Source organism: Ursus arctos, unplaced genomic scaffold, assembly GCF_023065955.2.
Source record: "Ursus arctos isolate Adak ecotype North America unplaced genomic scaffold, UrsArc2.0 scaffold_33, whole genome shotgun sequence".
Lineage (NCBI taxonomy): Eukaryota > Metazoa > Chordata > Mammalia > Carnivora > Ursidae > Ursus > Ursus arctos.
The window spans coordinates 10,035,322-10,058,394 of NW_026623019.1; the positions used below are offsets into that span (position 1 = coordinate 10,035,322).

A 23,073-nucleotide genomic window follows, 5' to 3' on the forward strand; every position below is an offset into this window, starting at 1 on the left:
GGGAAGACATGGCTAGGGGCAGCTAGAGCCCGGCCTGTGTACAGTGTTCTCCTCACAGACTGAGTGTGGTAAGAATGATTAGTATTTCCTTGTTCCTCTTTGAATCTTTGAAAGAAAATTTCCATATTGTTTGGGGGTTTTTCCCGTTGCCAGGTGGTTAAATTCCAAGCAAATTAAATCATGGGATAGAGACACAGGTATTTCCAATAATGTGGATGTTGCAGGTCTGATGGCAGATGGTTTCCCTCCCTTGAAAACAACAGCCCTTCACCGCAGAAACCCGTAAGTATGAGCCGCTGTGGTGCGTAGCACCAGGACCACCAGCGTGTGCGTCTGGCAGCCCTGGTCGGTGGTAGTTGTGCAAGAGACTGGGACTGCTTTCACTCCCTTCAGTTCGAGGTGAGACGGTGCCGCTTGGGAAGGGCTGCTCGTTTACCCAGGCGGACTGGAGAGATTCCCCCCAAGCCATACAGTGTAACAGGTATGTCTGTTTCACAAGCCAGGCTGTTTCTAATCCACCCTCCAGTAGCCTAAAGCCACGCGCTATCACATACCGGTGCTGGGACTGCTAGGGATTTACCCTGAAGATACAGATGTAGTGAAACAAAGGGGCACGTGCACCCCCAGGTTCATAGCAGCAATGTCCACAATAGCTAAACTATGGAAAGAGCCAAGATGGACAGATGAATGGATAATGAAGATGTGGTCCATATGTACAATGGAATATTACTCAGCCGTCAGAAAGGATGAATACTTACATGGTTGGAACTGGAGGGGATTATGCTAAGTGAAATAAGTCAGAGAAAGACAATTGTCATATGGTCTCACTCATATGTGGACTATGAGACACAGCGCAGAGGATCGTAGGGGAAGAGAGGGAAAACTGAGGGGAGGTCATCAGAGAGGGAGACAAACTATGAGAGACTCTTAAGTCTAGGAAACAAACTGAGGGTTACTGGAGGAGATGGGGGTGGAGGGGTGGGGTAACCGGGTGATGCGCATTAAGGAGGGCACGTGATGTGATGAGCACGGGGTGTTATACCCAACTGGTAAATTACTGAACACCACATCTGAAACTAATGATGTAGTGTGTGCTGGCTAACTGAATTAAAAAAGCAAAGACAGTGGTGCTGGGAGAGAGGCGAAGTGGTGATGCCCAGGGACAGGCCCCGTCAGAGCAGGCCTGAAAAAGCAGGGGCTAGAAGTGTGGGTCAGAAGATGGTTAGAGACAAGGTTGGAAATCAGCCAGGCGTTTTGTACAGAGACTCACAGAACCTGTAAGAGAACACACTACAGAAATTTCTAGACAGAGAACTGCTTGCTTACTTGTACCCTGAAAAGTTGGCTGCTGCAGGGCCTCAAGAGGGATACCCCTCACCTCAGGGGTGAGGCATCCAGAGCCTCATAGAATCTCAGTGTTGAGATGGTCTGTATCCATCCAATGTCATCTGCTCAGTCATTCAGCCAACACTGAGTTGAGCACTGAGCAAGGCAGACAGTTAGTTGGTTGACACATTTATGCCACTGGAGAGTGTGGTGTCAGAGCAACAGGATCCACCCCAGTTTCCTCTAACTGTGACTAGGGAAGGGGGAAGGAAGCACCCCTCCATTGAGCAGGGGCCTGTGGGTCAGGCATTTGCACTCGTGCTGTCCTGGCTGGTCAGCGAGGGCCATCACGGAGCCATGTTGGGCTGGGCCACTGGAAGACTGGGGTGTTGGCGCCAAGTCCGGAGGTTGAAAGAAACTGGCTAAGAAGAGTCCCATCCTCTGACAGTCCAGAAAGGGGTCAGAGGCTGGTGGTGAGCTCTGGTGGGAAGAATCCTGAACTAGGTGTTGATCAGTTGACAGCTCTGACACCAACTCTGTTGACCATAGGCAACATCAGAATCCACTTAATCATGTTCTCTCAAAGTTTGAGAGAAAAGGACTGGGCAGAAATAAGCAGGCCCTGGCTGCTGCCCAGCTGCCACGTCTGGAAATTGCACACGGGTGAAGCAAAGGTTGCTTCCTCTTCCTTCCCTTGTGAGAAATGACTGTTCTCCTTTCTCGGTATCAGTCTTACTCTAAGAGTTGTAATCCAAAGCAGGCAAAACGCAGTTACTTTCTGGTGTATTTTTTAATGGAGCAACTATAACTGGTGGGGGGGGGGGATGGTTAACAGGAAGATAATGTTGGAATGAAATAGGGTCCACTTTACAACCCAAGTGACTTCTGCTTGGTGACCATGTATATGGGAAGATAACTTAGAAAGTTTGACTTACAAGATTTTACATGTGGAAACAATCTTGGCAATCATCTAGTCGAATGCCTTTGTCTGTAAGGGAGGGAACTGAGACCCAGCGATGTACTGGAGCTTTCTCACAGCCCCCTGACAGCAGAAGGGGCCCCAAACTTAGATTTTTCCACCTCCTTCCTGATACCAAATGTCTGTCTATGTTTGCAAATTAGTATGGCGGGGAGGAAATGAGGAAATGAGGGCTAGAGTCATTGTCTTTGAATGTTTTTTCTTGTCTCTTTCTACCATTAGTCAAAAAGCTGGTTGGTGGCAGAGCTAAGAGCTCCAACTAAGTGTCTTTTCACTCTTGTCTGGGCCTGGTCCCCTGTCCTGCACCCCCAGCATCCAGCACTAGTGGCAAGAGGTGGGAGGGAGCCCCAGACAGTGAGATGGTGGAATGGTGCCCTGGAAGGAATCTGGGAGAAGTTTCTCTGGGAGCCAGAGCTGTGGTGAATGCAGAAGGAGGTGAGGCAGGCAAGGCCCCCCGGTATAGCTTCTCAGGGCCACTGGGGGAGGTCCTGGCCCCTGCCAGTCCATCACTTCACCTCAGTGACCTGCAACTCCCTGGCCAGGGACTCTTCTACTGCCATTTGCAGCTGGGGGTCCAGCTGGGTTCTGAGAGTGCTTCTATTCCGGAGACCTGAGGAGCTTTCCTGGCTGAGGGGCTGGTGCAGGAAAAGCACACTGATCTGCAAGGCTGATATGAGGAGGTACCGAAGGCAAGGGAAGAACAGCCATCACGTGTGGCCTGGGGGAGCTGCAAGCAGGTGCGAGAGGCCTGAGCACCTCACGTGGCTGGCGTTTTTGTGGTTGTTTTTCAAATGCACAGCATTCTAAGGTGGAAGATTCTAGAAACGACATTCCATGGTTCCGAGAGAGCATGGAGAGAGAAAATCCCATCTTGAGGTAGCCATAGATCTTGAAACATAGAGGCTATGTGGGCAAAGAATGCTTAATCCAAATTTGAAAAGTGGGCATAATATTTAAAATGATTCCCTAATTTCACTGCTTTCCCCTGGTGATAGAGATTCTTGAAAAACACGTAAATAGCCTCTGATGTCTGAGTCTGTGGTGCACTTTTAATGTAAAGTCTTTCTGTGAAAAATAACCTAGGGTTTACCTTTCGGAGGTATAATCTTCCCGAACTTCAGTTTATTCTTCTGTAAAATGGAGGGAACGGTGTCATGGCAAGAAAGCAGGACTCCAGGTAGCTTGACCTGGCACGTAATAAGCTCTCGAAAACAATTCCTGCAGAATTTGAGGCAATATTGTATACATAGAGCTCACCAAAGAAATGATCATATTAGAAGCTTTAAATACTAAAAAGCAATCTTTTAGTATTAAGGAAACATAAATTCCACATTTTAAAACCCCTTCAGGTAAATACTGGCATTAACATTTCAGATCTTTTTGTTTCAAACTCTCTTGACATTGTTTTTCTGCAGCTTTCCAGGAATATGGGCAGAACTTCCGAGCAGGTGGTAATAATGCAGTTAACAGTTACTATCATGATCATGTCAAATAATTTAATTGTGAAGAGAGGGATGGCTTCACTTTCCACTCTGAGAGGACAGCTTGATCATAGGAATTTAAAGAAAGGCCATTTTTAAAAAATCCTTTTACCAACATCCCTCACCCATTGGGCCTTGCACCTGCTGGTTCTAGCCTGTGAGAAGCGTTTAGGGCCTGCATGGAGAAAAGCAGTTGAAGATTAACAAACAGCACATCGCTAGCCAACGATGCTTTTCATTGTCAATATGTAAAAATCACTGTAGTTTTGGCTTGTAAAATTATTTCTTTTGTCTGTAGGATTCTGTTAGGTAGCAATCACATCCTTCCCCTTTCTTCCTTCCACATCTTAGATCCCTGAGCTTTGCCTGTTACATAAATATTATTTATTCCTATACAATATATATACATCTATGTATCTATTTTTTCATAGATGATATTTATTCCTCTAGGGTATATGTTATGTATAGATTATGATATCATCTGTTATAGAATACATATGAGATGTATATACTTATACAGTTCTCTCTGGCCCACTTACAGAATTTATCTTGAAAATTAAACTAAGAAGAAGAAAAATCAAAGTGAAGGGATATTTGAAGGGAGAAAGAAAGCTAGTTTTCTTTCTTTTAAGCCTGCTTCTATAGCATTTATTATTTTCCTCATTTTATCTTTTTTTTTCCCCACAAACTTAGTTATTTAAAAAAGTTAAGTGACTCATACAAATCTAAGCACAAATGGAAAAAAAATAAATGCAGGAATCCCTGCCCCCGAAAAAAGTTTCATTTCTGGCTTTCTTCTTTTTATTTGGGCAAATGGGTAGCAATCAAGCCCTCCTGTTTTATGAAGTCAAAGAATATACATCCTGAATTAATTAAGCACAGAAGAGTAACGAAGGGGACCTGTCAAAACTATCAGAGAGCCAGGCACTGGGTTATTTCCCCTCCTTGGCTAAACACATTCTTCTTTTTATAACTGAAGAGGTCAGTTGGTGGAAGGAAGAGGAAAGGTTGGAGATGTCTCGGCATAGGTGATAAAAGAACAATAAGGTATTGTTTGCAGCTGGGTTTGCAGAAGTGTAGTAAGTTGCCCTGCAGGTCTTTGCTTCCTTGAAGGAGTTTTAAGTATGCTCTCCTAATCCTTAAAACATCAACAACAGCACTGTGTGTCTGTCTGTCTGTCTGTCCATCTGTCTTCATATGCAGCAAGAGCTTTGGGGGGCAGGAGACCAGGGGGATGGCTTGGGGTTAGTGGCCTCTCTAATAGGTGGGGATAATCCGTAAGTCGAGCAAGGATGGAGAAGAGAGCAGCACTGCTGAAGGGTTTCCTTTGGTGGGGAGGGCTCGGTTGCCTATGCTGCACCTGTCATAGGTAAAGCCAGTAGACAAGCCTAGATTCTCATTGCTTTTGTAAAGATTCCAAAATGGCGACCTTGTACGGAAACCTTTTCCACTTTGGCCCCACCTAGGATGCCTTTCAACTTAGTGCCAAACTAGGTGCTGCCATGCGCCTGACCTGGCAGAGTTCTCTGGAAATATCCGCTGGGGACTCTCTAGGGGCGAGGCGTGGCCCTGACCCACCTCCACACCTCTGGGCAAGCTATGGATTTGCTGGTCAATGGAAAATACAAATAAGAAAGAATGGCTTGGTTTGGGCCTGGAAATCGACCCACACAGCCAAGTGAACTCTATGGTAGCTACACCAGCTGTAGAATTTAAGCTGGGCCTGTGCTAAATCAACTGGCAAAGTTGACGTCTGTGTATTTCTGTGTCCAGTCATGACGTTGGATGAGATGGTTGTGAACATGGACTTGGAAGTAAGGGCCAGCTTTGTCACTTCCTCACTGTGTGGCCTTGAATAAGTTTCTCCTTTTTCTTTAAGATTTTATTTATTTATTTGAGAGAGAGAGCACACAAGCACAAGTGGGGGGAGGAAGGAAGGGCAGAGAGAGAGAAAGAATCTGACACAGACGCCTCACTGAGTGAGGAGCCCAACGTGAGGCTCGATCTCCCAACCCTGAAATCATGACCCACACCGAAATCAAGAGTTGGCCACTTAACTAAGTGAGCCACCCAGGTGCCCCTGGCTTCTCTCTTTCTGAGTCTGTTTTGTTGTGGGTGAATCAGGAGTAACAGTTGTACCTCTCACGTAGTGTTGTGAAGATAACGCACATCAAGGAGAAAACACCTCTCATGCACTTAGTACAATACCTAGATCATGATAAACGCTCCGGAAATGCCAGTAACCAGCAGAATGGTGAAATGATCCCAGTGTGTTCTGTTCGTTCCCCTCCCCCTGGAAAGAAATGAAGCAGAGGTGTGGCAGGAGAGGGACGGCCACAGGTACCTGGTCGCTTCCCACTACAGAGAAGGCCACCCTCAAGGGCCTTTCCAACCATGCAGTGTAAGACTCTAAAGGGACAGGTAGAAAAGCATCTTTATAATTTCTTGGTATCTGTGCCTGGGTATGTTTCTCAACTTCCCCTCACCCCCAGGCTGCTGTTACATGTTCCCCCAAAAGAGCCCATCATCCCAGTGGGCCGGGTTCCATGATGCACGGAAGCAGGAGCCACGACGATTGTAGCTCCCACTGAGCTGAAGTTTGGTTCTCGCACACATAACAGTACAGAGGTGATTTACTTCCTCTGTGAAGCCGTCAGGGGTCCAGGTTTCTGTCTTGTTTTGTGGCCATCTGCAATGTGCAGCTTCGAGATGGGATCCAGGAGGGTTTCTTGATCTCCAGCCATCACATCCTTAGAGGACACGCTCCTTCCTGGTAACAGTGTGACCTGGGAGTTGGACCCATCATTTCCTCTCACAACACGTTGGCCCAAAATTAGTCACATGACTACACTTAGCTGCAAGGGAAGCGGGCAAAACACCCAATTAAAATTTCTACTGTAAAATAGGCTTTCATAACATTGGCGCTACCGATGTTCGGGGATGGGTAATTATTTGTCGAGGGGGCTTTGCTGTGCCTTGTAGGATGTTAGCAGCATCTCTGGCCTCTGTCCAAAAGATGTCAATGGCACTCCCCAATTATGACAGCCAAAATTGTCTCCAGACACTGCCAGGTGTCCCATGCAGGACAAAATCAACCCTCACTGAGAACAGCTGCTCAGTAAGAAGGGCAAATAGGTACTGCAGACAATTAGCATCATCTGCCACTAGCATTGTGTTGTTCCCCCAAAGCAGTGCCAAGCACCGATGTAGTATTTTACCTTTAAATCAACAACTGCCTCACGGGACACGTAACACTCTACGAGTACGTGCAACTTGGTCTTTCTTGATTCTAGGCAGGTGAAAAATGAATCCCTTTTTATTTTTATCTTTTGAATCTAAACTTGTATCTGAATCAAAGAATATTTTTTTAATTTATTTATTTTAGAGAGAGCACACAAGCAGGAAAAGGGGTGGAGGGAGAGAAAAAGAGAGAATCTCAAGCAGTCTCCCTGCTGAGCACTGAGCCGGACACGGGGCTTGATCTCACGACCCTGAAATCATGATCTGAGCCGAAATCAAGGGTTGGCTGCTTAACCAACTGAGGCACCCAGGTGCCCCAATAATATTTTCATTTGCATATACAAACAAATAAAACTTTCTTCCCTGGTGTGTATATATGTTACAGATACTCTACCGTGCCACACCGATGACAGATAGCTCAGTGCACACTGTAATATTTTGAAAGGGCTAATAGGGCAGCATTCATAAGGGTGTTCTATCCTAAATCAAAGATTCCATCTGCAGTTGGTGGCATATCTCCTTTAAGGGCAATTAAGTGTGTATAATTTACCACTGCCGAATCCCTTAAGAGTACAGTATTTTTCTGTTGATGAGAAGTGTTTGCTTAATATGCTTTTCCATTCCGATGAGAGAATGCTTCACTGCCAACCACGTAAATAAGGTAGAGATCATTTAAGAGAAACCATGAAACATGAAACACCTTATCTTTGCTCTGCCTTTTCCATCATATTTAGAAAATCAAACCTTCCTTCTGACACGTGGATACACGGGGATTCTGTTAAAAGGCTGCTTAGTAATAAGAGAAAATTAAATATAAAACAAATCTGCCTTGGGCATCTGACAAGGTTGTTTAGTACCCAGTATGTCAAAATGACCTTGTTATGAAGCTGTTTCACCACATGGAAGGTCGTGCAGGCACAGGGAGGGACGTAATTATTCTTATTCAATATCTCCAGTGTTCTTATTTTCAGAAATGTAGATGGCTGCAGAAATTATATCAGAAAAGTAGTTTCCAACCAGGAAAGTAGCAGAATATAAAGTCATTTATGAAACCACACCTCCTGGGAGAAGGGAGTCATCTTGTCTCACTGCTGTGTGAATAGAGACTGCAGGGAGAGAATAATGGTAGAAGGTGGGCCGTGGAACAGAGCACCTTTGATTCTGGGAGTCACCGGAAGGGTCATAGGCCTGCCATAAATTTCATCCTAGGGCAGGGGAAGATCTAACCCCAGAATAAATTTAGAGAGGCAATAGGAGACAAAAAGTAAAGTTGATTATGATTATGTTTCATCAGAGTGTAGCAGTGATGAAGGTTTCTAGCAGTGAGCCCTTGACCTGAAAGAAAATGAGATTTAAAAAATGAGCAAATCCCAAATGTGTGTGTGTGTATATTATATATTTAAATTCATCCCTCAAAATGTGTTTATAAACACAGTAACAGTACATTGATTGGAGGACATTTCTTTTCCCACATCTAACAGAAAACTTAGAAAATTCACGAAGTATAAGGCTTGGAATCACCTACTGTTCTACCACCCAGCAATAATCATACAGTTTGATATGTTTCTTTCCTGTCCTGTTTTCCTCTGCGGATATGTATAAATACAGTTGTGAAGTTTTCTTTTTGAAATTTTATTCTATGTATTTTGCATCCTGCTTTTTTTAAATTAGCATTTTATTTTTCAAAGTTAAAAGGATAACATAATTTGGCTGGAGTTTCTCGATTAATTTTGTCAAGCATTCAGGATTCCAGACTTGGACTTACGTTCATATTACCAAATGAAAGAGCCACTCGGTTGAGATTTTCGACACTCCTTTCTTCAAATTCTCTTTTCTCCGTCTCTCTAAAGCCATGTTTTCCTGATTTTCTTCCCACTTCTGCAGTCACTCCTATGTCACCGCTAAAGGTTCTCCTTCCTGTCTAGTCCCTCAGTGTTTCACCATGCTGAGGGCCCCTCTAGAACAGTCCCCTGTCTCCCTGCATTACTCATCTGGCTCCTTGGTTTTCTTTTTTTTTTTTTTTAAAGATTTTATTTATTTATTCAACAGAGATAGAGACAGCCAGCGAGAGAGGGAACACAAGCAGGGGGAGTGGGAGAGGAAGAAGCAGGCTCATAGCGGAAGAGCCTGATGTGGGGCTCGACCCCATAACGCCGGGATCACGCCCTGAGCCGAAGGCAGACGCTTAACTGCTGTGCCACCCAGGCGCCCCTGGCTCCTTGGTTTTCAATACCCTTTATACACCAAAGACACTCAGATTCAAATTTTCAGCCCAAAACTCTAATCTAAGCTCTCGACTTGTATCTTAACATCTCTGACTGGGGTCTCATTGGCTTTTCGATTGGAACCCTTGATCTTCCCCCCAAAACACATTCCTCCTCCGTCTCCTCACCTCAGCCGAGCAACCTCCATCCTCTCAACTCATCCAGAGAAACGCCAGGACTTTTCAGTACTTTGCTCCCCCCACCATTTCTAGTTCATAGAAAGTCCTAGCTCCTTCCAAAGTATCTCTCACATACATCTCATCTGTCCATCTTCTCATCTGTGGGAACCATGGTAACAGTCACCTACTTCTTTCCCTCCGCTGGGCACCCAGAACAATCCTGTTCAAATTAGGATGCTGTTTCCTTATCAAAACACAGAAACCCTTACCATGGCCTGTGTAAGGCCCATACCTGGAGCCACTGCATATTTCCAGTCTCTAGTTCTGGCACCCCCTGCGGCCCACTGCAGTTTACGCCGATGGTCTGCTTTCAAGTCCCTGAACTGCTGTCCCTCTCTGCCTAGAGATCCTTTCCCCTGACCTCCTCATGGGATTCTCAGTCCCTTGAGGGCCAGGACTCTGGCCAGGCTACTTCTGTATCCCCGTTTGTAGGAGAGGGCCCCCAGCCCTCTGCTCAAGGACACCTCTCCTAACTCCGCCTTTCTAGAGTGGACCCCCACCCTTTTGGCCTCAGTCACCGCACCCTGTTGTTTATTTCCCTGACTGCTATCGTCATGACGCCTGAGTGTCTTTGCTTGATGTCTCTTTCCCCCACTAGACCAGGAGCTCTCGTGAGAGCGAAAACCGTGTCCTTCTTTCCCCAGTGCCTGGCTCACAGAAAATTCTCAGGTCTTTGTTAAAGGAATGAACAGCATCTGACTGAATGGAGTTCTGAGGGGAGCTCTTCTCTTTGCCTGAGGCAACCGCAGAGAAAATGCTAGAATCAATCCTGAAGTAAAGGAGAAATATCTGCAAAATAATGGGGCCCTCACGGTTGGCTCTGCCCCAATCCCTAGACCTTGTACACAGGTTACTTACATGGGAAGAGGGCTTCGCAGAGGTGATCCAGTGAGTGATCTTTGGATGGAGAGATCCTCCTGGATTCTGTTTGCTACTGCAGCAATAGGGAACTGACGTAAAGAGAGACTGGAGATATGGTTTGAACAGTCTGAAAGCGACAGGTGGCCCCACTGCCTCTCAGAAGGTTTTAGGTTCCTCCCCCCGCCCAGACTTTCCCATTTCTATACCCCCGGAACCGTTTCGTGCAATCTGTCCCTCTTTCTTTTCCCGTATTTCTATCACTGGGACGAAGAAAAAGCCTATGCCTCCATTGTTGAGTATAGATTCAGAGATGGAGCGCTTGGACTTAGGGTTGGGGGTTCTCCCTATTGGATGAGAATTGCCTCCTCTCGCTAAGACGAGGTGGTACTGAGCGAGGTGTTTATGGCTTAGCTAAGGCACCTTGGCAGTGAACATCTCTAATTTAGAATTAGACACTCGAGATCTGTGTGTGGTTTTGGAAAAACATACATTCTGAAAAAAAGAGAGCACATTGGACCCCCTCCTTGAGAAAAATGCACACAAGTAGAAAATGTCATATGCGGTTCTTCGGGGCTCATGGACCTGTAAGGTCAGCTTACTCGAAGGATAGAGATGGTTATGTGTGTGCTTTCATGTGTGTGAGTGTGTATGTGTGTCTGTGTGATGGGGGTGGGGATCTCTTTTCATATCAGGATGCAGGAGTGCATGGAGGGCAGGAAGAAGTAATGCTATCCGATGGGTTTCCGGGTCAAGCTAAAGGGTTTAGACTTAATCCTGCAGTGAGGACACCAGGAACCCATTAGAGGGTTTCAAGCAAGGTGGTGACACGATGAGATCTGTACCTCTGATAAAAATCACTGTGGCATCATCTATATTGGCTATAATCCCATAATTAGTTCATCAGAACGCCTTGGACGGGAAAATGCTCTGGACATGAAATGTTTTCATACTTGCTTTTCAAGCCAGTGATATCAGATGGCCTATTAAGTGATCCAGTTTCATTGACAGTGTGCTGAAGAAAGCCATTTCCTGTAACGAATATCACTTCTTTTTTTTTTTTAAGATTTTATTTATTTATTTGACAGAGAGAGAGGCAGCGAGAGAGGGAGCACAAGCAGGGGGAGTGGGAGAGGGAGAAGCAGGCTTCCTGCTTCGATGCGGGACCGATCCCAGAACGCTGGGATCATGACCTGAGCCGAAGGCAGATGCTTAATGACTGACTGAGCCGCCCAGGCGCCCCACGAATATCGCCCTATTGTTACTGTCACCGTGATGAGCTCATTGCGCCAGTACTTCGGCTTCGGTCAGATCCGTCTCCAGCAGAAAAATTCAGGCACGTACAGCCTCAATTATGATGGAGCCCTGAACCAGGGGCCTTGGAGAGCACAGTGTCATTCCTGACTCTGCCACACGCCAGGCAAGACGTTTAGATGCAGTTAATCTCCCAGAGCCACAGTTTCTTTATCTATAAAATGAGCTTTATTTTTTTTTTCATGATTTTACTTATTTATGCCAGAGAGCGAGAGAGCCAGTGTGGGGGGAGAAGCAGAGGGAGAGGGACAAGCAGATCCCGCCCCCACCCCACCCCCAGTGCAGAGCCCAACACGGGACTCGACCTCAGGACCCTGAGATCATGAAACGAGCCGACACCAAGAGTCGGATGTTTAACCGACTGAGGCTCCAGGAGCCCCTGTATAAAATGCGCTTTATAAACCCTCCCTACTTACATAACAATTGCGAGGATCAAATACAATCCTTAAAAGATAGTGTTTTGAAAAATAGATCCTACTACATACCGCCAGCTGACGTTCATTTTCCTCTTAGTATTACCCTCATCCCTGCACAAGGTGGGGTTAGGAAAGAGGAGCTATGCAACCGGGTGTCGGTGGTTTGCTTTTGTGATGTTTTCTGGTTCTTTCTCTGCGTGTGAAATGCTTGAGAGGTTTTTCTAGTATCCAGGCAACATGTTGCTGCCACTTAGCCCATGCAAAGTGCTGAATTAAAAATAGCCTGTTTCACTGTGTTCTGAAGTCTAGAACTATATGTTTTGAGAGAGTCAAAGGTCCCTGTTGGAGTTGGAAAGGGAAAATGGTCCTGTCCCAGCGCTGTTGGAACATACGCAAAGTCTTGCCGAGAAAGCTGGAGAGGTTGAGTGTGTGTGAAGCCATGCACCTGTTACTGGTTCGCTGGTCTGTTGGTGGGTATCCCCAAGGAAGGAAGAGGGGCTTGTGGCTCTGAGTTCGCAGGGGAAGAGCTCCTGCTTCTAGAAGAAAAACCAGCAGCACTACACACAGAAGGTTCTTTGTCAGCACCACGGTTTACTCAGCTGCTGACCCAAGACACTCCGTGTAACATTTCAGTTTTATAGTTTTAAAGCACATCTTGCTCAAGAGTGGCCGTGTTAGAAAATACGCCAGAAACACCTGTCATCGTGCCTCATGTCCCCTGGGAGGACTTCCGGTGATGCAACCCTTACTGCTGATGACTCAAGAAACCACATGCCTCAGTGAATACGATCAGACATTTCCACAAAGTAGGCAAGATGCTTTTTAATTCTACGCAAATGCCTCAGTGCTAAAGCATTTAATTTTACACGGAGATGGGGAGGAGGAAACCTCAAAGTGTGGTCCCCTTCTCAGCAGCAAAATACCTCCTTATGTTGCTACCTCCCCGTGTTACTAGCAGTGACATTAACAAGTGACATTAACCAGTCTTTGTACTGGTTTACCGAGTGATTTACAGCTTTTCCTGGGCTTACTCCAGGCTGGGTAGGACCAGAAGCAAATAAAGTATTTTATCCCTATTTTATCAAAAGGAATGGCTCCCACAGAGCTACTTCCTTTGCTGAGGTCAAACAGCTAGACTTTAAAGGGAACTCCTGACTTGGATTCTAGGCTCGTTTTGGGAGAACACAAAAAACAAAAAACAGATGTGGAAGCCGCATGGGTTTTGCAGCGAGAATCTCCCACACGCTAGCAACGTGACCGGGGCAAGTCACTCATCCTTTTTGTGCCTCAATCCCCACCTGGAAAATGGACGTGATCATTGCTACTTCTCGGGGTCCTTGAAAGGATTATATGAGTTCAGAGATTTTGACATATAGGCCATGGTATAGTTGCTTATAACTTGGACTCTGGAGCCAGACTCCCCAAGTATGAGTCCCAGTCACACCTCTTCCCTAGCTGTGTGACCTAGTGTAAGTTACTAAACCTTACTGAGTCTGTAAAATGGAGATAGCAGTAGTCCCTTCTTTATAGGGTCATTGGGAGGATAAAAGATTTCAAATAACCACAAGCACTTAGAACAGTGCCTGCCATTCAGCGAATGCTCTGTAAGAATGTCCATGATTACTCTAGATGGTGATTGTGGTAGTTATATATCGTATCTGGCAGAAAGAGTTGATCCAAAAAATATTACAATTTCTACAGTTTCTCCCATCAGAGCTCTTGAATTTTAAGGAGACTGAAAGGAAAGTAATAGGATCACAAGTCTGTTTGGGGGTTTAACATAAACAGACGTCAATGGAGCCCTTTCCAAAATCTTACTCCTTCGGGAACTCAAAATTTAATCTTAAGCCATAGGACGTAGATTTTTCCAGTGCTCCTTAGAGCGAGAGCAAATTCTTGAGCCTCACCCCAGACCTCCAGAATCAGAAAGCCTGGAAATATAATCCATCTATCTGTTCTTGGTTTTGGTTTGCAATGCCCATCAAATTTTTTTGTAAGACCATTGTTTTAGAGTAGTTGTAGGTTAACGGAAACATTGAGAAGGTACAGAGGTTTTCCATGTGCTCCCTGTCCCCCACACAGGTATAGCCTCCCCTTTGTCACCATCCCCCACCAGAGTGGTGCATTTGCTACAGTTGATGAACTTACATTGACACATGAGTCACCCAAAGTCCATGGTTTCCGTTATGGTTCAGTCTTGATGTTGGATGTTCGGTAGGTTTAGACAAGTGTATAATGACATATAGCCATCATTAGAGTGTCATACAGAGTATTTTCCCTGCCCTGAAAACCCTCTGTGCTCTCCCTTTCTTCCCCCAACCCCTAGTAACCCCTCCCCAGCCCCTGGCAACCGGGGCTTTTTTTTACTGTCTCTGTGGTTTTGGCTCAGTCTGTTTTAACAAGTATTCCAGAGATTCTCATGCTTTCTCAAGTTTGAAAATACCAGATATAGACTCCTAGTACTTTGACCACCTTCTGTTGCTGGGGGTCGGGAAAAAGGGTAGTTGAAAAAGAATTAGGTATTCCATCTGTCAGACAGGTGTTTGAGACCCAGGAGTGTTAGATGACCGAATAAAGTAGACATACAGATAGTTCCAGAAAGCCGTCGGGGGTGGGAGGCAGGAAGGGACAAGGGCTTTGAGAGCATATGACTCTGTTGATAGGTCTGGAACAGAACGCTTCAGGGTGTTGGGTCCTCTGGAAAGTGCTGATGTCGTATCTTCTGCCACACTGCTCTGAGTGATGGCTAGGAGAAGGAATGCCTTTTGAATTTTTATGCGAGGTTAAAATGAAGAAAATCCATGTCAGCCTTCAGAAGTCAGAGCTCTTGGTACAAAAGGTCACCGATGCCACTTGGTGGCATTGCAGAGCTCAGAGAGGGAGAATTAAAATAGCAAACTTTGTTTTTGAAGCACTAGTTGCACTGGGGGCTTGAGTGCTAAGTCTTTTGCCATCCTGCTGCCCTGGGATCTTAAGTAAAGAGCATGGGGAAGAAGAAAAACAAGCCACTTTTCTGCCTCCTGTAGGGAGGAGGGTAGGGAGTTGCCCTCAGATGAGGGGTGATGTAATATTTGCAGTGGGGTGAGCAGGCCATCCAGTGATGACTCCATGGGCCGAGGGCTTGTTTCCAGTTGTGTAGGGAAGGGGCTGGTCAGTACTGGTGGATGGCGGCCTCAAGTTTGATCCTTGATCCTCCGATTTCCTTAATTACGGAGATAATCCACTCCTAAAGGCTTCAAAACTCTCTATGCATAAGACTCTCAGACCTTTTAAACCTGTTTGCATGCTGTCCCATGATCACAAACAAAGGACATAAAGAACCAAGCTAATGTTGTTCCACGCACCCCCAACCAGTGACCTCTCCCACAGCACTGTCATCCTTGGTCACCCAAGGTTGAACCCCAAACAAACCACCTCTAGCGCCGGGCTAGGTCCGCAATAATCATTTGTTGACGTCACCTGAAATGGCCACACTTTCACAACCATTAGGAAGAATATCTTCTGCTTTTCCTAAATGGCGTTATTCTGCTCTTTCTCCTATTATGTTGGTTAAAACTATGTGCGTGTACGCACACACAGACACATGTACGTATATGTATGTATACACATATATGTATTATTCCCTAATTTAATATTGTGTGAATTTAATTATGGAACGATACTGGGAAAGTAGGAAATTGGAAATACCAGTGTTCCGGTGCTATCGTTTTATCACAGATCAGTGTAGGAAATTTTGCTGCCGGATCCATGGCAACACCAGTAAGCCATTTCCAAATTAAATTTTATTCACAGACTCGGATAACTTTTTGCTTTCTCATTTCTTATGAAGATAAAATACTCTTCCTGACCCATAGGTTTGCTATAGAGCTTCGGATCTTTTAAAAAACGTGACTGTAACATTTTTCTCTTATAATGCTACGTATTGAAAATGTCCTACCAAATTTCTAAGTTCTTACTAAAAGAAAGGTGGAGATTTGGGACTGTAATTTGACCTTAGAAATATTTGTAGGAAAGATTACCGTAAAAATAATTTCATATCAAGAAGAGTCCTTAATGTTTGGAATAAACTCACCATCAAAAGAAGCAGCCTATCGTCTTTCCAAACCCAGCTTCCACGTTGCTTAGGAGCAAGAAAGAACATCTGACCTCACTCTCCTATCTTTGCAGCTTGTGACCTTGAACGAGACCTTTACCATGGAGGTTAACTCTGACCCTTGTTTTCTTTGCAGACTGCATCATCTGCTATCAAAGGTGCTATTCAGCTGGGAATAGGATACACAGTGGGGAATCTCACTTCCAAGCCAGATAGAGATGTCCTCATGCAAGACTTTTATGTAGTGGAAAGCGTGTTCCTGCCCAGGTAAGAACATTTCTGTTTGTGAGGATGTCCGTGCTAAAGAATCTGCCTGGCGGCATCTCCACGCTGAAGCCTTCCCTTCCGGCGCATGCGTACATGTCCACTCTGGACAGCAGACCCAGAAGCAGTGCCAATGATTGTTACTTTGTGTTGCCTCAAGTGGCTTGCGTTTTTTTATATGGAAATCGGACCTAGGTTCTGTTCTTTGGGCCACTTGTAATTAGTTATGATGATGCCTGGAAGATTGCATGAAGACAGACTTTGAGATTCAGCGGGAAAGAGTACAATCAGTACTCACAGAGTAATGTCTGCGTGGGTTTAGACCAAGAGGGCATTTTAGAAGCAGCAGCTGGTACCAGGTCGTTGCTTCCCCCAAGTTCAAAGATGGGTTGGGGGCCCACAATTGGGCCTCAAGTCTGAGCTCAGTCATGTAGCTCTTCCTTTATGATGACGTTGACTTAGCTTTTCTCCAGAGAACTTAGGAGAATCCTGTCATTTTGACACTGTATTTGCAAAAACACCCCAGTTAACCATACAGGTCACCTCCAGCTTTATCGTGTTTTGGGGGGAGGGGGGAGATCAGTTCAATAAATAAATCTGAGACGGATGGTGGTGGTGGTTGAACACAGTGTGAATGCCCTCAATCCCACGGAACTGTATACTCACACATGGTTTTAATGGTTAGCCCTACGTTATGTATTCTTTACCAAAATAAAGTAAATAAATTAAAATTTTTAAAGCCTAGTGCTAGCTTAGTACAGGAAGACAAGTAATCATGATTAAATTGGAAATATCACCGCTACCAACAGGATTTTTCCGAGAAAATGGTCTAGCAAATAAAAATACAGATACTTGATTTCGGGGCTTAGGGCGATTATTTTGTCTTTGGGACAGTGAAGACTGACTTGTAAGGCACGTTTATATTTTAAAATAAGTATTTCTCTCCCAAATCAGCTGGGTTTTTTTTTTTATCAGTTATTACTGGGCTTGGGTGAGAATGGCTGGGGTGACCCTTGGACCCTCAGGACCTGCATTGCATTACTTTTTTTTAAAGTCCTCAGGGAAATGATACTTGCGTATATCTCCATGTCCAGGTGTCAGCCGTCTGGAAATCAAACCTGTAGGTGATGAGCCCAGACAGCCTAGTTTTGGTTTAAATGCTCTTGGTTGAAGAATACGAACTATCAGAACTTTTGAAGTTTGCTTCCCTAGGGTCGTTAGCAGCTCCCAGAACTAGTTTCCAGACAGAAGCTGGACAACCCAAGACCTAAGATATATAATCCTGTTTACTCATGACACTGTTCACCTTTCTATAGTTGGAAATTGTCCTGTGTGGTTTCTTTTTTTTTTTTTTTTTAAAGATTTTATTTATTTATTTGAGCAAAAGAGAGCACAAACAGGGGGAGAGGCAGAGGAAGAGGGAGAAGCAGACTCCCCGCGTGAGCCAGGAGCCCGATGTGGGACTCGATCCTAGGACCCCCGAGATCATGACCTGAGCTGAAGTCAGATGCTTAACTGACTGAGCCACCCAGGAGCCCCTGTTTGTGTTTAACAGTCTCTTTATCATTCCCAGAAAGTATCTATTAACTACATTTTTTCTCTAGGAAGTCAGGGTGTCATGAGTTTATCTGAATCTGTCGGAATGATCTCTTTGGTTCATAACTGCTGTAAATGTGCTTGCTAGATGTTCGGATCTCATGGTCTTCTAGGGCCTCTACCCAGACCTTTCAACCAGATGTTTTACTTTGGCTACGAAGAACAAGAGGAATGGAGGTCTTCTGTGGGAGGGTGGCTGGCAGTGAGTTCAGGGCTCTGAGAGCAGTTACAGCTGCAGGTGGCTGGATAAAGAAGGACAAGGTGCTCCAACCCCACTGGTGTCTTCTACCCATAGTGTCCAATCAACAGAGCCAGCTATGGATTGGCCCGGGGGAAACCATAGCCCAAGCATGTAGTCCCTAGGCCTACAGCATCGGCATCACCTGGAACTTGTGAAAAATGCATATTCTTCGGCTCCACCCCAGATCAACTGAATCAGGAACTTTGGGGGTGAGACCAAGAAATCTGTTGAACAATCCCTCCAGCAGATTCTAAGCACGTAATTGAGAACCACTGAACTAGCCCAGTACTTTCCATGTTACAGTGATGATCTTTCTAGTAGACACCAAATTGTGCTCTTGGAGTTATTACCTTTGCAACTAATAGGACTCCAAATGATTTTTAAATTAATACCTGAAATTTCAAAATTGTATCTATTTGGCAACTAAATGATATACGACACTCTGTGAGATACTTTACAACAAGGAGTGCATACGTAGGCCTTCATAGGCACCCTAGACACTTTCTCGGTGCCAGGAATCCTTTTGTTCGTGAATGATTTATTATAAGCATGCTGCATCTTTCTGATTAAGACAGAATGAGGCCAGCATTGTCCATACCTAGAATTTGTGTCTTTTTTTTTTTTTAAAGCTTTGATTTATTTGAGAGAGAACACAAGCCGGAGTGGGGCGGGGGGAAGGGCAGAGGCAGAGGGAGAGGGAGAAGCAGACTCCCAACTGAGCAGGGAGCACGACATGGGGCTCTATCCCAGGACCCCGAGATCATGACCCGAGCTGAAGGCAGACATTTAACTGACGGAGCCACCCAGGCACCCCTAGATTTTGTGTCTTTGACCTTCACTCTCTGTGCCAGGATATCAGCACCAGCCCCTGCCTGGCAGTCATGTCATTAAGGGGAGGAAGACCTAGCTAGCTGACCCTCTTTAGAAGAACCCACTGTCACATTTTAAATATATCATTTTTTATATCTTGTTTTAAATTTAATTAATTAACATGTAGTGTATTACTAGTTTCAGAGGTAGAGGTCAGTGATTCATCCGTTGTGTTTAATACCCAGTGCTCATTCCATCACATACCCTCCTTAATGCCCATCATGCAGTTACCCCATCCCTGTGCCCACCTTCCCTCCAGTGACCCTCAGTTTGTTCCCTAGAGTTAAGAGTCTCTTAGGGCTTGTCTCCCTCTCTGATTAAAATATATCATTTTAAAGTATGTGTCGCTTTTAAATATCAATATGGCATGAAGCATTTGATTCAGGCAAGAATTTCTTTTAGCAAATAGTATATTGCTTGTTTAACATATGTACTCTGATGTATTTACATGAGCACAGAAGGCACTGATACGGGTCTTGCCTCAGTTTCCTTATCCGGACTGTTTCCTCATTACTTTAGCAAAGGGATTGGGCCCCGCATTTCTCAGCGGAGGTGCTCTTATGGATAAGACTACTCTTTGCGCAAGACTGCACATTTCAGGGTATTTGTCACCCCCAGGCCCTGCCAGCAGTGGCCCCTTGTTACTCTCACAATCAGAATACTCCCACAAAGTGATGAGCAAATTCAGTATCTTGACCGTGGCGATGGTTTCATGGATATAGACACCTGCGAAAATTAACAGACTGTACTTTATCGTATGTCCGTGACATCTCCATAAAGCTGCCAGAAAAATGTCCATCCCTCCCCACCCATACTTCTCCACCTGCCTGGAGACGGGAGTCCGGGGAGCTGGGCAGGACTGTCCCCGGTTGTGAGCAGCTGAGCGTTCTGAAGGGTCTGATGGCTCAAAAATGCAAGGAATCTATCTGGGTCATAGAGAAAAGTAATTGCTTAGGGTGCCGTGAGATGTTCTAATTCGTGACCATTGTGAAGCTCCAGGATCTGTTTCCCTTAGCAACAAAACGCATTGTGTTATTTATTTGTTTGTTTATTTATTTATTTATTTTAAAGTGGCTCAGCGTTATTTTTAGATATCCCGCATTTGTTCTACAGTTGATTTCACCTTGTAGATGGAAAAGGCTCTGGACTTGAGATCTGAGGGATCATATAAAATCCCTTCCAATGATCTGATTCCGTGATCTTCCAAAGTCATCGTAGATGAGTAAGAGGACTTTGACGTGTCTTCATCTTTTGACGCCAGATTCCCTGCCACGCTCAGAAACTCAAAGTTGTCCATATGTCTTCATGTGTAGATGAGATGTGGAAGAAGGAGGATGTTTTAAAATGTTTTGCCTTGTAAACACGAACCTGAGGTGGCAAAAGGAGGCAAAATTGATGAGTCCCAGCTATGAAACACCCATAGTTTTATTGATAAAGTTTTTATATAACATGTATTAAAGTAGTGTTTTTACCTTTCATCTTTACCAAAAAAATCCATTTTACATAGGAAGTAGCTAAGGCCCTGAGGCAGTAATGGCTTGACCCAAAGCTGTACAACCAATCAGTGGTAAAGGCAGGATCTGGATTCAGGGGTGGCTGACTCCAGAGTTTAGTTTTTCCTTACACCATGACAGTAAAGCACAGTAACAGGATTTCTGCTTTTTTGAATCTGAAAAAAGATCCAGCTTTTACCTCAGAATTATCAGCCCTAAGCTGTCTCTCCAGCCCCGTGACAAGCAGCGTTAATATTTTCCTCAGCTCCCCTTGGGAGACACCATCACTGCCTTCCCTGCAGGGAAAAATGTGGCTTGAAAACTGGTGGTAAAAGTCTATCTATCTTTCCATATTCAAGAATAATCATCTACCTAAAGAATTTATAGAAGTCTTCTTGCATCTTAATCTGTTCACTTACAAAATGGAGTTCAGTTTGCTGTAAGGATCATCGCAGAACGTAAATTGCCCCTAGGTTTGATGTCTGCACTCTTGAGGATTTCTGCCAGTGGCCAAGGGATACCCTCATTGGGCAGAGAATTACACAGAACTGCTGTAAGGGTGAGACATTTTTCTAAATGGCAAGCAAACGTATTGGTCAACGGTTCCTACGAGCGTTGTCAGATTTCAGCGCTGGATGTTATTTATGGTTTTGATAGATTAGCCAAGGTTACCTGCATTTCAAGTACTGGTGACATAAACTCATATCTACACCATGGGTCAGTGTACAACGGCCCACGAGACAAATCTGCCTCCCTGCCCCTTTTTGTTGATAAAGTTTAATTGCAACACAGCCATATCCACTCTTTGACATATTGTTTGTGACCACTTTTCTCACCACAACAGAGACTCTGAAAAGATTGCCAACCCTGGTCAGTACAGGCATTCTGTACCACGTCTTACGGAGATGTGGACAGCACATGAGGCTACCAGAAGAGTTCTCCCTGCTTTGAAGAGGATATGTAGCCTTTGCCGGACAAGCCACATAGTCCAATGTCCCTTCAAGTCAAAACTCTTTAAATATTTCAACATTTATGTAGTGGGGATGAGGAGAAGCTGATTTCCTCTTAATAAAAGGTACATACCTCTCCCTTTAGTTCAAAATAAAAGGTTTCTTGCACGTACTGAATATTACGTAACATTTTAATTTAATTGAAATTGCCTTCCAAACCCAGTTTCCCTGGATGGTACCCACTGCTGGAGAGGTTTAGCATTTAGACAGCCAGTGACACCACGTGTTCCGGGTAGGTGACAGCCCACAATGCATTATTTGGCTTTGAACTTCAGGCTGCTCTCAGCTTGATTTTTAAGGACTGGTTGTCAGCTGGCCGGCCTCAAAAGGTGGTGTGGCCTTGCATCGCACGAGGGCGACACGAGCGGGGAGTGTGTCTTCGGCTTTCTTTTGCTTTGTTCCCCCGTTCGAGAGCACTATCTAATTTGGCAGGAGAGGAGACCGAATGATACTTCACTGGTTAGTCAAGAGTCATAAGGGAGTCCACTTGCCTGAATTGGCAGAGGAAATGAATAACACCGAAGTCTGCTGCTACAGACCCTGACTTAGAAAGGTCCAGTTCGAAGAGCAGGTGCCACTGTTTATTTGTTACTGGACTGTAGAGTCCCTTGTCCAACCGTATTGCTGCCCAGATTCTGCTTGTCTATCACCGTCTGCACATGAACACAAAGCGCCCTTCACTTAGCCTTCTGCTGGTGGTCATGCTTGCTCCGATGATGAGTTTCATGTTTCAGCTTGGCTGGGCTAAGGGATGCCTGATGGCTGATAAAACATTATTTCTGAGGGTGTCTGTGATGATTTCTCCAGAGGAGATTTGCATTTGAATCAGGACCTTGACCCAAGATCACCTCACCCATTCTTGGGGGCATCATCCAATCTGTTGAGGGCCTGAATGGAACCCAAAGGTAGAGGAAGGGCAGGTTTGCTCCCGGATTGAGCTGGGCAGGCATCTTCTCCTGTCCTCAGACGTTAGCACTCGTGGCTCTTGGGCCTTCCAGCTCAGACCAGGACTTACACCATTGGCTGCCCTGGGTCTCAGACCTTTACGTTTGAGCTGGAACTACACTACCAGCTTTCCTGGGCCTCCAGCTCACAGAGGGGGATCGCGGGACTTTTCGCACTCAATAATCATGTGAATGATTCTGTCACCCAGAAGTTGCTGACCCAGTCCTTTTGCCAATAGGCCCCAAACCCACTATTGTCAATTCCAGTTTGCAATCAATGAATTCACCAAATATAAAAGCTGCCTTGAAAACATCTAAGCTCTGGCTCTCAGCTTCAAAACTGGACCCCGTGGTTGCCCTGGAGATCCCAAAATAGTTCACCTTCCTGCTCAGCACCAGACCCTTCCTCCCACTGCCACCAAAAATAGCACTGGGTTATCACGCTGTGAAACCACAAAGCTAAGGTGTTCACAGTACACACAAATGAGAATGCTCCGTGGTTAAT

At 45.1% G+C, this 23,073-nt stretch overlaps 1 protein-coding gene across 5 annotated transcripts in view; it reads left to right on the forward strand.

The window, feature by feature from the left end:
• Window positions 1-23,073, forward strand: part of PIP5K1B (phosphatidylinositol-4-phosphate 5-kinase type 1 beta) — a 294,224-nt gene that overhangs the window by 138,372 nt on the left and 132,779 nt on the right. For all 5 annotated transcript variants that reach the window (XM_057305569.1, XM_048218352.2, XM_057305570.1 and 2 more), the window contains one exon: window positions 16,287-16,417. In XM_057305569.1, the coding sequence (XP_057161552.1) occupies window positions 16,287-16,417 (131 nt within the window). The remainder of the gene's footprint in view (window positions 1-16,286; window positions 16,418-23,073) is intronic.